The sequence below is a fragment of the Phyllobates terribilis genome, unplaced genomic scaffold, assembly GCF_046119375.1.
Source record: "Phyllobates terribilis strain yellow unplaced genomic scaffold, ASM4611937v1 Scaffold_1__5_contigs__length_1240528914, whole genome shotgun sequence".
Taxonomy (NCBI): Eukaryota; Metazoa; Chordata; class Amphibia; order Anura; family Dendrobatidae; genus Phyllobates; species Phyllobates terribilis.
The window spans coordinates 421,327,240-421,344,120 of record NW_027362761.1 but is presented as its reverse complement, the minus strand read 5'-3'; the positions used below and the strand labels follow the sequence as shown (position 1 = coordinate 421,344,120).

At 42.6% G+C, this 16,881-nt stretch overlaps 1 protein-coding gene across 4 annotated transcripts in view; it reads left to right on the top strand.

The window, feature by feature from the left end:
* The window catches only part of YTHDC2 (YTH N6-methyladenosine RNA binding protein C2), a 131,889-nt gene that overhangs the window by 37,164 nt on the left and 77,844 nt on the right, over positions 1 to 16,881 (top strand). For all 4 annotated transcript variants that reach the window (XM_073677216.1, XM_073677232.1, XM_073677212.1 and 1 more), the window contains 6 exons: positions 2,598 to 2,754; positions 6,283 to 6,390; positions 7,165 to 7,313; positions 7,965 to 8,100; positions 8,497 to 8,623; positions 10,712 to 10,777. In XM_073677216.1, coding sequence (XP_073533317.1) covers positions 2,598 to 2,754; positions 6,283 to 6,390; positions 7,165 to 7,313; positions 7,965 to 8,100; positions 8,497 to 8,623; positions 10,712 to 10,777 — 743 coding nt within the window. The remainder of the gene's footprint in view (positions 1 to 2,597; positions 2,755 to 6,282; positions 6,391 to 7,164; positions 7,314 to 7,964; positions 8,101 to 8,496; positions 8,624 to 10,711; positions 10,778 to 16,881) is intronic.

Here is a 16,881-nt window from a genome sequence, read left to right as displayed (position 1 = left end):
TTTACTATGGGGTTAGTAATGGGGGTGTCTTATAGACGCCTCTCCATTACTAACCTGGGCTTGATGTCAGCTGGCATTATAAGCTGACATCAACCCCAGCCCTATTACCCCACTGCCACCGCTACAGGGCAGTGGGAAGAGCGAGGCTAAGTGCCAGAATTGGCGCATCCTATGGATGCGCCATTTCTGGGGCGGCTGACGGCTGGTGTTTCTAGCCTGGGAGGGGGCCAATATTCATGGCACCCTTCCTGGGCTATTAATATCAGCCTCCAGCTGTCTGCCTAGCCTTTGCTAGCTATTAAAATAGGGGGGACCCCACGTCATTTTTTTGGGATCCCCCATTTTAATAGCTAGTAAAGGCTAGGTATTCAGCTGGGGGCTGATATTAGTAGTCTGGGAAGCTCCGTGGGTATTACCCCCTTCCCAGGCTTCAAACATCTGCCCCAGCCATCTGCTTAACCTCCGCTAGAGACTAAAATTAAGGGGAACCCCACGCCAATTTTTTTTTAAATAAATCCGTTATTTTAACACTAGATGACAAGTACAGTAACCAGCACTGTCACTGTACTTCATATATATGTGACTGACATGTTTCTATCTATCTAATCTATGTGTGAAGCTCTATTCTTTCTATTCTAAATTGTCGGGTGCCGGCTTATGCCGCTGCTGAATTGCCGGCTTTTCATATATTGTCACAGAAGCAATGCGAACTTCCCTGCTCCGGACACAGCGCAGCGCTTCTGTGACAAGTGAAAGCTGTCGGCACAGAAGCCCTGCGCTGTGTCCGGAGCTGGGAATACGCAGCGATGTGTCAGTTTCAGCACAGAAGCGCTGACTGTCTGGACCTACCGCCGCCGTATTTTAACTCCCTCCACCTTATATTAACTCCGACATGGCAGGGATACGGCCACGGCAGCTTATTAACACCCCCAGAGTATCCCCGCATGTCAATTTCTGAAAGTTCAAAAGCATTACCGGCGTATAAGACGACCCCAGACTAGACAGAAGATTTTTCAGTCTTCAAAAGTCGTCTTATACGCCGGAATATACGGTAATACTTTATTTGATAGATATATTAATCATAGATGATTATACGTATATACAGGTGCCTTCTTTTCTGTAATTTTTCATGAAGATGTATATTTTTGCTGCCTCGTGGAAAAATTGATTGCTTAATTAATTGCACAAAAATAAAATTTTCCAAAATTCTTAATTTCTTCTGTATCTCTGAATCTCCACTCCCTCACCTCTGGGTCTGGCTCTGCTCCTGGACACCTCCTGTAGCCTTCTGGTCTCTTCCCCTGTGATGTTACCTTCAGGGCAGTAGTATATGTGACATTTCATTTGGAGAAACAAGTTGGGGTCAGTGGGGGACCGGTCAGGTGACTGCATTGCAAAAATCATATAAAGAAATGGCATTAATACTGGTGATTTAATAAATTAAAGGTTTTGTCCACTACTTGAACAACGCCTTCTTGATCTGAATGGATCTGAATGTTTACCTCCGATAATATAAACACGCTCCTACTCCCCTTCAGTGCCGGCCCTGTTCCATTGGTGTCGGCAGTCACGTTCCTGGGGATCACATGCAGTTGTTATAACACGTTAGCCATGTGACCAGTCGGCGCGGGTGTCACTGTCCCCGCCTTTGGGTGTATTAGTAATCAAGAGAAAGTGAGCGGTTGGACATAGGGCTCATGTGTCATAAAAACGCACATGAGCCCTGGGTATGCGAGCACCAACACCGGTGGAACGGTGCCAACGTGGGAAGTGAGTCTAAGTGTATTTATTTTTATGGAAGCAAACATTCAGATTGAGAAGAGGTTGTCCTAGTAGTGGATAATCCCTTTAATTATAGCTTAGATAGTCCCTTTAAAATAAGACAAATATGTAATCTTTTAACTTTGCATAAAATATGTTCAAAGGGGTATTATTATTTTAGAGTAATGATGACTTATTGCTAGGACATGCCTTCACTTTGGTGGTGGTCTGACCTCTAGGGCCCTCACCAATCCTGAGAACAGGGAGAAGTTAGCACTTTGCAGGAAACTATATCTGGTCACATTCACTAAAATACATTTGAGCTGCAGTTCCCCTGTACAGCAGTGGACAGGCACCTCTGGGCAACAAAAACAGTCACTTTGCTGGTGTTGTGGCCCCTTGATTTTAATTATCAGTGGAGATCTCAGAAGTGGGACACTCACTCAGCTTAAACTCCTGACTTATCCTAGCGATTTATTAAATTGGAGAACTTCTTTAACTGCTTCTTAACTGGACATAGACTTTAACTGTCTGGTGGTCCGCATTTTACTCTGCAGTGACATTCTAAGACATCATTGCAGAGAAAGAAGCCGAGGTCCGCATTTTACTTTGTACTGACGTTTTAAAACATCATTGCAAAGTAAGCAGCTGCAGGAGTGAGGAGCGGACTGTCAGAATCAACCGGACTCACCATAGAAAATGCAGAGATGGTACTACTTTTTCACCAGTCTAATTGAGAGAGCTGACACAATGTGAGAACTTTATTGCAATTTCCACATCATGTCTTTATTTTGATTGGGCTGCTGAGCTGTTTTCAATTTCATTTCATGTAATAGGATGAAGTTCATGAACGTGATCGGTTCAGCGACTTCCTGCTAACTAAACTCCGAGATTTAATTCAGAAACATCCAACTTTGAAACTTATTCTCTCCAGTGCCGCATTGGACGTAAACTTGTTCTTTAGATACTTTGGAGGGTGTCCTGTCTTGTACAGTAAGTAGCTTTCCAAATGGAACCTTGTAATTCAAATTACTAATGTCCAAATAATCCTGATAATCTGGTCTTTGATTTTTAGCTATATGAATTCATTTCTGAGATCTCTATCCTTTATGCTAATTACGGTCTTCCTGCATTTTATGTTAGCATTTTATTTTTCTCTACTTGGCAATTTCTTGAAACTTAGAGAAGTTTTATGTTCTCTGCTATGACTGTCTAAGGCATCACCTGCGCCATCACATTGCATTAAAACATTTTTGATCTCGTTTGATTTCCAATTTCTTTTCTTAACAAAATAGCCTGTACATTTTCATTTTTATGGGATACAAGAGTCCTTGTTTTATAAGTGGAAATTTTACTTATGGGAAGACTTCATTCTTGCTAATGGTCACATTGCAAAGTCTTAGTAAATACAGCTGTCATTGTACCCCAAGTATTGTAGATGGCAGAAGTAAAGCCTTCATCATGCACTGAAAATTTTGCTTCTAATGTTGTAAGCTTGTTGGGTACATGTGGAACGCTGTGGACAGTGCTGCTGGGTTGAAGCTGGGGACTGACCTCTTTGTTGGGGATTTCTGGAGCACTTTTACACTTGTGATATCCCATACAGTAAAGAAAAGGGGGAATGTGAAGATGGACAGCAGCTCTGTCAAATACTTGGTTGTATCTTTTATGTATTCAGAATCAGCTGTATAATATGTCTGCACCTGTACCTGATATTTGGATTGTAAAATCCAAATCTAGACACTTTTTAGCTGATAGAATGAAAAGTATATACAACCCCTGGCAAAAATTATGGAATCACTGGGCTCGGCGGATGTTCATTCAGTTGTTTAATGTTGTTGAAAAAAAGCAGATCACAGACATGGCACAAAACTAAAGTCATTTCAAATGGCAACTTTAGGGCTTGTAAGAAACACTAAAAGAAATCAAGATTAAAAATGTGGTACTCAGTAAGGGTAATTTGTTTCAAGCCAAGCAGAGCCAATTCTGAGGAAAAAATTATGGAATCATGAAAAACAAACACACAAAAGAACACTCCAATACATCACTAGTATTTTGTTGCACCACCTCTATCTTTAATAACAGCTTCCAGTCTCTGAGGCATGGACTTAATGAGTGACAAACAGTACTCTTCATCAATCTGGCTCCAGCTTTCTCTGATTGCTGTTGCCAGATCAGCCTTGCAGGTTGGAGCCTTGTCATGGACCATTTTCTTCAACTTCCACCAAAGATTTTCAATTGGATTGAGATCCGGACTATTTGCAGGCCATAAATGGATATGAATAGCGGTACCAGAGCACCAATAACAGGGCAAAAATATTAAAAGGACTGATTTATTAATATACACACAACGCGTTTCGGTGGACACAGCCACCTTCATCAGGTGTGACAAGCAGCAAACAATTGATCCTTATATACATTTGACTAGGTATACAATTACTTAAAAGGGGCGGGGCCAGATACAGAGTAATACCTCTATATTAACCCCTTGAGTTCATATATGCTCAATAGAGTAAAAAGGATTGTTATAAAATAATGCCTAATGAAGCATATAGGGTTCTTATAAAAAGGATTCGCTGTAAAAAAACAACAACTTGTGAATCCTATAATCTTAATACTTCATAGGATATATTGTCATCTACCACCCTATATTTTAGATTATATAAAAAAATAATAATAATTTTTACATACAACATAAAACAATGCATAAATATAAAGTATAAAATTACAATCAGCGTCCATCTCGGCGTTACATGCAACTAACCTGACCACGTGATCCACCACCGAGAGATCAGGATCTGTGAACGCCGCTGGAAATAGATGACAGCCACCAACAGAGCGGAGCTTGTGGAGCTTTACACTGGGGTTGTGCAGAGGTGCACAACTTCATAAGGTTAGTAGCCATCCTCACACCCCTCTAACAATTGCAATACTGAGTCACCCATTGCGCCTTGTTCTCTCCTCTCTTTACATATTTGCAGGCCATGACATTGACCTTATGTGTCTTTCAAGGAATGTTTTCACAGTTTTTGCTCTATGGCAGGATGCATTATCATCTTGAAAAAATGATGTCATCATCCCCAAACATCCTTTCAATTGATGGGATAAGAAAACTGTCCAAAATATCAACGTAAACTTGGGCATTTATTGAAGATGTAATGACAGCCATCTCCCCAGTGCCTTTACCTAACATGCAGCCCCATATCATCAATGACTGTGGAAATTTGCATGTTCTCTTCATGCAGTCATCTTTATAAATCTCATTGGAACGGCACCAAACAAAAGTTCCAGCATCATCACCTTGCCCAATGCAGATTCGCGATTCATCACTGAATATGACTTTCATCCCGTCATCCACAGTCCATGATTGCTTTTCCTTAGCCCATTGTAACCTTGTTTTTTCTGTTTAGGTGTTAATGATGGCTTATGTTTAGCTTTTCTGTATGTAAATCCCATTTCCTTTAGGCGGTTTCTTACAGTTCGGTCACAGACATTGACTTCAGTTTCCTCCCATTTGTTCCTCATTTGTTTTGTTGTGCATTTCCTATTTTGGAGACATATTGCTTTAAGTTTCCGGTCTTGACTCTTTGATGTCTTCCTTGGTCTACCAGTATGTTTGCCTTTAACAACCTTTCCATGTTGTTTGTATTTGGTCCAGATTTTAGACACAGCTGACTATGAACAATAAACATCTTTTGCAACATTGCGTGATGATTTACCTTCTTTTAAGAGTTTAATAATCCTCAGTCCACTTGGTGCAACAGCTCTCCAAGGTGTGATCACTCCTTTTTAGATGCAGACTAACGAGCAGATCTAATTTGATGCAGGTGTTAGTTTTGGAAATGAAAATTTACAGGGTGATTCCATAATTTTTTTCTCAGAATTGAGTGATTCCATAATTTTTTCCCTCTGCTTGGTCTGAAAAAAATTACCCTTACGGAGTACCACATTTTTAATCTTGATTTCTTTTAGTGTTTCTTAAAGCCCTAAAGTTGCCATTTGAAATGACTTTAGTTTTGTGCCATGTCTGTGATCTGCTTTTTTTCAACAACATTAATCAACTGAATGAACATCCTCCTAGCCCAGTGATTCCATCATTTTTGCCAGGGGTTGTAGAGTGCTGGTAGTATGCTTCTTAGAGTCTTGCCTAATTATTTGACCATGGCGGAGATTCGGGATATTTATACTCTCCTGTCGGGTCTGACATCGAATAGTGAGAGATGCAACTGCAGACTGGGCAGGATTGTGGCAGAGTTGCCATCTGATGCTCTGCAGGTATCATGCATAGGCCTTATTCTCATTAATGGGACCATGGTTTCCCCACAACAGCTATAAGATAAGGAACAGTCAGTTATTTTTTTTCCCCCCAATGCATAGGCTCATGTACTCAGCCATGGACGTGTGGTGGGAGGGGGGGAGAGTGGAGTCGAATCTGTCCTTAAGGCAAATGCTTACTAATTTTATTTCTAAGTGCTTATGGTTTTCACCTGATTAATATTGTTATGTTTCTGTCACCTGAAGTACAAGGACGACCCTTTGAAGTAAAAGAATTGTTTTTAGAGGATATTTTAAGAACTATGGGCTACAGAAATAAGGACATGCTGAAATACAAGAAAGAGAAGCAGTGTGGTAAGTACTGATACTCATTATACGTAGTGAATTACTGCATGGTATACTCATTTTGTATATAAAAATTAGTAGAAAGTTAAAAAAATACAACTAGAAAATACAAGTTCCCAAGTACATGGACTGGTGTAGTGATTGATCCTGCAGCTACATCCTCCGGGGGTCACAGCAGGCTGCAGTGACTGAGAAAAATCATTTTAGTAGCAGGAAGGAAGAAGGGGAAAACTAAGGAGGCATTACAGCTGAGAGGTGTGAGGTAAGTGCACGCACATTGTGTTTTGCTTCTTATTTGCAGCGTTTTTTTCACTAACGTGTGTACACATGCCCTAATGAGTCAAAAATACGCACCAAAATACGCAGCAAATACGCATGTTTTTGACGCAGCTAATCTGCCAGAGAAAAGTTATCAGCAGATTTGGTGCAGAAAACACACAACGTGTGTGCACTTGGGGAGGGAATTTCTGAATGTTTCTAAGGAGTCATCCTGAAAGTAAGAAGACAGAGCAACATGAAAAGATTGGAAATAAAACAAAAAGCTAATACATGCTTTAAAGGTGCAGATATTATATCCAAAATAATGTCTTTGGGTGTAAAACTAAACCTTCATCTTAAAAGTGGGGATGAGACACTTTGTGTAAGGTATAAGGAACTGAGCACCAGATTCAGTCCTGAGCTAATGCACACTAAATTTCGTAGGTAAATAGGAGAACATCTAGATCTGGATAACCATACATCTACATTACATGTGTTTTCTCTATAATAATGTCTTTGTCACAGAGGAAAAACAAAAGACAACTCTGTCTGAATGGCACTCGGCAAAAGAGAACAGCGTAAAGAGCGACACCCAAAGGCAGAGGAGCATTACCAGCATCGCAGTGGATTATGATCTGCTGGATGACGGAGGGGACACTGTATTCAGTCAGCTGGTAAGGTGGAGTTACTTACTTAGGCAGCCGAAATAAAACTAGGTAGTAGTTTTGTAAATTTTTTTCTTGAAACTGATGGTTAGAATATAAGGGGTATTCTTTGCTCCTAACTTTAATATTTTGATAACTCATATATGCCACATTTTGAGCTAGTCTTAAAGCTGTCATCAGACCATGCTGCTCTATGTAAGCATAGCATAGTATGGGGACCGTTTTGTTTGATAACTAAGAGTGCTAAAGGCATACACTGGGAATATAATGAATAAGTCTGGTGTATTCATGAGAAGAACTTCTCCCTGTATATCTCACCTGTTATTGATGGTCATCAGCTATGGATCTGCATATATGACAGCCCATCAGACACTGAGTAAAGCATGGGGGTGCTCTCGTCATGACTACACCAGCACCAAACTCATCAACTCTCCTTTGTATTCTTTGAATGCTCCTATTAACCAAATAACATTTCTGTGCAGTTTTGGCTAATAGAGTGATTCTGACTATAATCTGCTGCCTATACATAAAGCAGAATAGTCTGCTTTGATTCTGATGTATAATAAAATATGCTTGACAATAAAATATATGACGGAAGACATACAGTCCCTGTAGCAGCTTGCTAACTTTGACTTCTGCTCTCTATCGCTTTCCATTAAGACTGAGAAGGATGTGAATTGTTTAGAGCCGTGGCTGATAAAGGAAATGGACTTGTGTCTCTCTGATATTTGGCTCCATAGAGACCTAGATGCCTTTGCACAACTGTTGCAATTAATATTGACAGAAAATGTCAGTGGTAAGTTCATATCTTCTTTACTAGTAGTAATATTTCTAGGTCTATCTAATGCATTTTTTTCTTTTGCCTGTTGAGCATCCTCCATTGTGGACATTTGTGATGTCTTACATGAGAATGGGAATGGATTTTGTTTTCTAATCTCCCTACTGTTCCCTTCCCACAAGTTTGACCATAAGCATTATATAAACTTTGGCATAAAGCTCTATACAGTTTGGCTTAACCTAGGGAAAGGTCACTGGCTTCTAGGCCCCGCTATTCCTAATTTGCATTAATTTGTGCCTATTATATGATGTTATAAGATTCTGCTGAAAACATTTTTTTTTGACTACATATTAATTTGTTTGCATCATATATATTTATATATTAAGCATCAGACTGTTTTTTCTTATTTACTAGTCGACTACAGACACAGTGAAACAAGCGCTTCACCATTAATGGTGGCTGCTGGTCGAGGCTTTTTGAGCCAGGTAGAGCAACTTATTGGCATGGGAGCCAATGTCCACAGCAAAGCTTCCAATGGATGGTAATTACCCATTCCTCTATTAATTTTATTTTGAGTACTAGATAGTATAGATAGTGTTCATCCCACTTTACCTTTTGAGCAGTTTGTGGCTGTAGGACATGTGACATAAGCCATCTATCCTCACTGATTGTTCTTGTAGGACATGTGACATAAGCAGTCTATCCTCATTGCTTGTGGTTGTAGGACACGTGACATAAGCCGTCTATCCTCATTGATTTTGGTTGTAGGATACGTGACATACGCTGTCTATGCTCACTGATTGTGACTGAAGGACACATGACATAAGCCATCTATTCTCACTGATTGTGGCTGTAGGATACGTGACATAAGCCGTCTATCCTCACTGATTGTGGCTGTAGGACACGTGACCTAAGCAGTCTATCCTCATTGATTGTGGTTGTAGGACACGTGACATAAGCTGTCTATCCTCATTGATTGTGGTTGTAGAACACGTGACATACACAGTCTATTCTCATTGATTGTGACTGAAGGACACATGACATAAGCCGTCTATCCTCATTGATTGTGGTTGTAGGACACGTGACATACACTGTCTATGCTCACTGATTGTGGTTGTAGGACATGTGACATAAGCCGTCTATCCTCACTGATTGTGACTGAAGGATACTTGACATAAACAGTCTATTCTCATTGATTGTGACTGAAGGACACATGACATAAGCCGTCTATCCTCATTGATTGTGGTTGTAGGACACGTGACATACACTGTCTATCCTCATTGATTGTGGTTGTAGGACACGTGACATACACTGTCTATGCTCACTGATTGTGGTTGTAGGACATATGACATAAGCCGTCTATCCTCACTGATTGTGACTGAAGGATACGTGACATAAGCCGTCTATCCTCACTGATTGTGGCTGTAGGACACATGACATAAACAGTCTATCCTCATTGATTGTGGTTGTAGGACACGTGACATACACTGTCTATCCTCATTGATTGTGGTTGTAGGACACGTGACATACACTGTCTATGCTCACTGATTGTGGTTGTAGGACATGTGACATAAGCCATCTATCCTCACTGATTGTGACTGAAGGACACGTGACATAAGCCGTCTATCCTCACTGATTGTGGCTGTAAGACACGTGACTTAAGCCGCCTATCCTCATTGATTGTGGTTGTAGGACACTTGACATAAGCCGTCTATCCTCACTGATTGTGGTTGTAGGACACGTGACATAAGTCTATCCTCACGGATTGTGGTTGTAGGACAAGTGACATAAGTCTATCCTCACGGTTTGTGGTTGTAGGACACGTGACATAAGTCTATCCCCACGGATTGTGGTTGTAGGACACATGGCATAAACTGTCTATCCTAACTGATGCATCATTTGCTCTTTAAGAGACAATTATATCCTGCATTAGTAACCTTAATTTGCTGAAATTGTGGATTGTTGTTTAGAGGGTTATTTTTCTTTCATAATAGGCTCTAATAGGTTTATGAATGGTAGTCTGATAAAAGGGGTTTTTATATAAGGCGTGTAAAGGTTATAAACCTCAAGCTAAGTTTTACTGCCCCATCGCTGCTCCAGAATTGTCTCTTCACCACTCTTCCCGTTTTTTGTTGACAGGCTGCAACAATGACATCACAAATATAGCAAATTTGACCCCCTGCAGCTATTCATTGTACTCACCAGTTGTGTACCCACTTCTTCTGCATCACCGCTCAGCCCAGTGATTGGCTGCAGGTGTCACGTGTTCTGCAGTTGTGGCATCAATGCTGCAGCCTGTCAACTAGGAGGCAGCACTGGAGTAGCTGTGGGCGAGTAAACTATATAGCTTATGTTAAACCTTTGCAGGCCTAATCACTTAAAACATGTATTCTTGGAAAACCTCTTTACGTTGGCCATATTCATTAGATGCATATTTTGTTGATTTCAGTTAAGAACAGTAAAAGAAAAGTTTTCCATCCTGCGATTAGCAGCAGTGCACTGAGAAGATGTAAAAGCTACACATGACCTCAGTGTCGTCACATGTAGGCACCGAGTTCAGGGTGGTCACTTGTATCAGATTATCTGTCTACATTTTAAATAAAAATATTTCCAAATTTGTTTCCAATAGGACGGCTCTGGACTGGGCGAGACATTTTGGACAGACAGAAGTCGTTGACCTCTTGGAATCATACAGGTAAACCTGATTTACTAGTTCTAATTTTTTTCCTCAAGTAATTTATATTGTACTGAATAAAATGCTAAATTTTCCTTGTGTTAATTGTATGCCGGGTAGCCTGCTTTAGGCCTGGGTCCCACTGTCAGCATTACTTCAAATGACACTAATGTTTCACTATGGAAATAAGTTAGTGTGTGAAAATTGGCAAATATCTCTTATGCTCCAATTTCCTAGCAACTTTCCTTTCCATAGGAAAAGACTGAATTTTCAAGCAAATTGCAATGAACGTTGTTTGGAGCCTTAGTAATAGACAAAATCTATTGACATGCCCTCGAAGGGCATAATGATTACAGAGCTTTAAAGGGGTTATGCCTTTTAAAATTGTATTGTACCATAGGTTTGCTGTGGTCTAAAATATCAAAAGTATCTGCTACTTTCCTATCCTGGTGCAGCGCTGCCTCTCTATTGCTGCTCCAGTCTTTGTTGAACGTTGCAGTAGTGAAGCCACGTCTACAGTGCTGCAGCCAATCCCCGAGCAAGAACAAGACACTGAGCTCGGTGATTGGTTACAGTGGTTACAAGGGTTGGGGGCATTATATCACCACTGCAGCCAATCAATAAAGTCTGGAGCTGCGATGGAGAAGAAGCACTTAAAGGGGTTTTCCCACGAACAAAAGTTAATTTTAATCGATAGATCCTGGAATAATAATAACTTCCACAATTCGATGTTATTAAATAAATTGTTCCTGTGCTGAGATAATCTTATAAATGTGCCCCTGCTATGTACTGTGTAATGTCTGTGTCTTACCATGCACGGAACATGGTCTGATTATACCACATCTCCTGGGCAGGGGAGGAAGCAAACGAGTATACAGACATTACAGCAGGGGATCACAGCTGATTCTTCCTTTGAAGGAAAACATTGTTTAAAAACAGGAAGGGAAATGTTTTACCTCACAAAAAGAATCATTTGCAATCCCCTGCTGTCCTGTCTTTATCCTCTTTTTTGCTTCCCCCCTGCACAGGAGATGTGGTATAATCAGACCATGTTCCTGTACGGTCAGACACAGCCATTACACAGTACACAGCAGGGGCACATTTATAGGATTATCTCAGCACAGGAACATTGCAGATCTCGCTAAGGTATCCCAGTCCCTTGTATCCGTGCTAGACCGGCTGAATATTCCCTCTCCACTAAATCTGCTAGCGGATCTCGGGACCGATCGGCTAAGTCCACTTGCAATAGCCTTAAAATTACTAGGCTGGAGAGTCAATCCAGGTCCTCCTCCTGCTCCCTGTTTTCCCCTAGCACCTCTCGGTGGCTAGCTTCCCCCCGTCGTCCTCCCCTGATTCACCTGCTGAACTGGACTCGGACATAGTCTCCGACGCTGACTCTTATCCAGACTCTGACCTTGATTTTAATATGAGAGACATGGTTCAGAGCCTCATTGTGGCGGTGAATCAGACTTTTAACATCAAGGATTCTTCTACGGAACCCGCAGAACAGGCAGCATCCTTCAGATACTCTAAACCAGCCATAGGGTTTTTGCCCCACATAAGGAATTTGAGGAGGTTCTTTCCAGAAAAAGGGAACATCCGACACGACACTTCCAGAGAGGTAAGCGGTATCCTGTATCCCTTCGCCTCTGACCTTATGGAAAACTGGACCAGTTCCCCAACGGTGGATCTTTCAGTTTCCAGGTTGTCCACTAACACAGTCCTGCCCCTTATGGATGGAGAATCCCTCAGGGACTCCAATGACAGTCTCATAGTCGTTCGCAAAATCTGCCTTTGAAGCAGCTGGCTACACATTATAGCCTGCCTTTGCCACCACATGGGTGTCAGTCCATTTCTGCATGGGCTAAGCGACTCTGTCAAGGCATCCTCGCTGGAACACAGCCTGATGAGATAGGTGATTTCGTGAACCAGATCTCTCATGCGGGAAAGTATCTGGTCTCTGCCTCCCTGGACGCCGCCTCTTGCGCTGGTCATGCGGCCAGTAATATAGTGGCCATACGCAGAACCATCTTGCTAAAGGCATGGCATGCGGACTTGTCCTCCAAGAAGTCCCTCACCAACTTGCCTTTTTAGGGATCTCGACTATTTGGAACCAGGCTGGACCAGATTATAAAGGAGGCCACTGGAGCTACGAGCGCTCTGCTTTCTCAGGCAAAAACCTCGGCGCCCGCCCCTGTAGAGTAAGTTTCGACCCTTTCAGCGCTTCTCGGCTACGGAAGATTCCTCCCTTCAGGGAAGGCATCAGGCACCTCAGGAAAGAAAAAGGGTTTCCTTCAAAGTGTCTCCTTCCTGGCGTCCCCGCAATGCGCAGTGCAGATCCTCCAGGAATCGACCTGTCAGGTTCTCCTTCACATGACGCTCTGACGCTCAGGGATTCTCCCAGGTTCGGCAGCTATCTCCTGTTTGTCAGGGATGTTTGGCTCATCTCCGTCGAGGACGCCTGGGTCAGAGAGGTTGCATCTTCAGGATACAAAATAGAATTATTTTCATGGCCCTGAGATCGTTCCTTCGAATCCCATCCCCCAATGGAATGGATCCCTCTCTGGTTCCGGGTTTTTTGCAGATATTGCCTCTCTCCTCAGATCAGGCGTTATTGTTCCTGTTCCATCCCAGGAATGTTTCACAGGCTTTTATTTGAACCTCTTTGTAGTTCCAAAGAAGGATGGGTCGGTTGGACCCATCTTGTATGTAAAATTACTGACAGAAGGGTTATTCTTCGCCATTTCAGATTGGAATCCCTTCTTTCAGTAAGAGCTTCCATGGAGTCAGGAGCGTTCCTGTGCTCGGGAGACATCCAAGACGCATATCTCCACGTCCCTATCTTTTCAGGGCATAAGAAGTTCCTGCGCTTTGCGGTACGACAGGACCCCTTTCAGCTCGTTGCCCTGCCATTCAGTCTCACAATCGCTCCAAGAGACTTCACAAAGATAATGGCAGCGGTGATGGCCCTCCTATGGATCAGGGGCCTTGTGGTCATCCCTTGCCTTGACGATCTCCTCATCAAGGCTCCTAATTTTTCCCTTCCCAGGAAAGTGTCCATTACTCTCAATACCCTATCTTGGCTCGGCTGGATAGTCAACAGGGAAAAATCCTGTCTTGTCCCCACTCAGCGATTTATATTCCTAGGCATGCTGTTCAACCCTCTTCAGGCAAGGTTCTTCCTCCCCAAGGAGAAGAGAGCTGCCCTCCAACGGGGTGGGGGTTTCACGGTCTTCAAGCCCCTTGGCCTCCATCTCTCTGTTCTGCCATGGAGGTCCTGGGAAGGATGGTGGCGGCGGCAGAGGCAATTCCAATCTCACAATTCTGCACCAGACCGCTTCAGCAAGCCATCCTATCCCAGTGGAACAGATCTGTTCTCTCTCTGGACCGTCCAGTTCGGATCTTGTCTTGGGTCAGGGCATTCCTAAATTTGTGGCTGTCATCCCCGCTCATTCTTCAGGGTTGATCCTTTCTTCCCATTCACTTGCAAGTGATGACAGCGCATGCCAGTCTCCTCGGTGGGGAGTGGTTTTCCACAACCTGACTGTCCAGGTACTTTGGTCGCCGGATGAGTCCTCCCTACCAATCAACATCTTGGCGATCAGGGCCATTCTTCTGTCCCTTCTTCACTGGCGGAATCTTCTCAGGGGCCTCCTGGTCCAAGTTCAGACAGACAATAGCACAGCGGTGGCATATGTCAACCACTAAGGAGGGACCGGGAGTCCTTTGACGTTAACCAAAGTCTCCAAGATTCTTCTCTGGACAGAGAACAAGGTTCTGGCAACATCTGCAGTACACATCCAGAACATAGAGAATTGGGCCGCCGACTTTCTCAGTCGCGAGGGTCTTGCGGCGGGAGAATGGTCCCTACATCAGGATGTCTTTCTTCAGATGTGTCTGAGGTGGGGCACTCTAGATGTAGATCTCATGGCGTCTCAGTTGAACAGAAAGGTTCCGCAGTTCGTCTCCAGGTCCCGCAACCCTCTCGTGGTGGGACTTGGCACACTGGCGATTCCCTGGTCGTAATTCACTCTCTCCTACCTGTTCCCGCCTCTTCACATTCTTCTCACGCTGCTAAAGAAGATAAAAACAGAAAGGGTGCCTGTCAATCTGATAGCACCAGATTGGCCCAGAAGGTCCTGGTATGCAGAGGTCGTCAACCTTCTTGCAGACGCTCCTTGGAAGCTTCCAGACACACCAGATCTGGTTTCCCAGGGCCCCATCTTCCACCGGAATTCTCGCTCACTCGATTTGACGGCGTTGCTGTTGAAACCGTGGTTCTAAGAGCTTCTGAGTCATTCCATGTCAAGTGGACCAGTGGTCCCCACTCGACCTTCTCCGATTTTGCTGAAAATTTATAAGGATGTACATGTATGTTCGAAAAGAGGTTCTGTAAATTTTTAGGGCCAGTTCTCAAATACATTGGACACTGTTGATCTTTCACTGGAGGTTCCACCAAGCCTGCGGCATCAGCTAAGGGGATTTTGCAAACTTTGGCACAGAGCCATTAGAGTTCTATGCTGGCTATGATGCTGAAATTTGGCATACTAGCTCAACTTTAGCTGCTAAACACGATAAAATTATTACCAGCTATGACAAAACAATATTTCGGCCGCAATTTTGTGTCAAAGTAGCTTGTAAAACGCGTCGCATAAAATTTATGCCAAACTTTGCCCATATATAACTCAAGACCAAAAACCAATAGTAACTGGTGCTTTGCCCTGTACACCAAACATCTACATGACTTTGCATTGCTGCAATATCACGGTCAAATCATATGTATTTGTGGAAATATTCACACCCACATATGATGAAAAACGTAAAAAAAACGAATTTTACCTATTTTAGGTCAAATTTCTCAAAAAGGGTACCCCTAAAATATATTAATTCTGATATCATTAGAAAGAGTTTTTTTTTTCTCTACAAGGATCATTGTTTTTTTTTTTTTGGAGTCTCTCAGTTTAAGAAAAGAAAAATGCCACTGAACATGGTGTTATTTATTAATAAGCAATGAATGGTAACTGCACTATTCAAACCCTTGCGTTGGTCCATGGTGGTTATACCACAACCAATTCCCTAAGAATTGGTATTATAATCCTATTAAGAATTGTAATAATGCTGTCTTTCGAGAATTGGCAGCCCCATCGCCTAGGAGCCATGGCCGATAGCCGTGCAAGGCCAGCCGCGGGCGGTCTCTTTATCGCAGGTTCCGAAGCCTGAGGGTGGGTGTCTTTGCCTAGGATCCCAAGCCTAATATTGGGTATCTTTTGTTGGTTCCCAAGCCATAATGTTCAGTCTAAGTGGTCTGGAATTGTTGCTGAATTTGCAACATAATCGGTTCAGAGAAGCTGTATTGTCGGCCCATTGCTGTTGCAGCTGGTGCTGGAATTATTGCAATGATTGACTGCTCGGGAATCCAGCATGTATCATTTCTCACAGGCCAGTGAAAGAAGCTAGCTGGTCCATGAGGATGCATAAAATTTATTAATGAATCATGGTCGTCGACTGAAATTTCAGAAATATTTCCAATCCACCAGTTCCTATCGTAAATGCAGGCAATGTATTGCCCTGGCTGGAGGTTTGCAATTGGCACAAAAGGCATTTCTGATCTGACAGATCTATCTACATGGGCAATGAAAGATGATGGGTCATTTGACACCCTTGAAATGTGAATCTTTTTGTCATCAATTGGCACAAACTGGTGATTTTCTCTTGTTCCAGCAATTGTATGTCCATCTTTGAACCTTTCCTCTTGAACTACCCGTATTTCGTCAATTTTTTCTTTTGGAACAAAAAAAAATTTGATTCCATGCAGTTGCTCGTTGCAAAAGTTGAATAAATCCACCGGGGTCAGTATTTGGTTTTCAGTTGGGCGTTGAAGACTGGCACGAGCTGCCAACCTCTTTGCTGTCCCTCCAATCCCATCACAGGGCGACTTTCCATGACTGGTACCAAAAAAATTCCATTCAGCGCTGATATTGAAATCAGCATTGTGGTGGCACAAGTTGAGAAAATTTTTGAAATTTTTGTACTGGGCTGCAGATCCATCGCTGAAGTAGTGGATATGACGAATCCCATAGATGAGAGTCTTGAGATACTCCACAATTACTGTTAAGAAAGTGTGG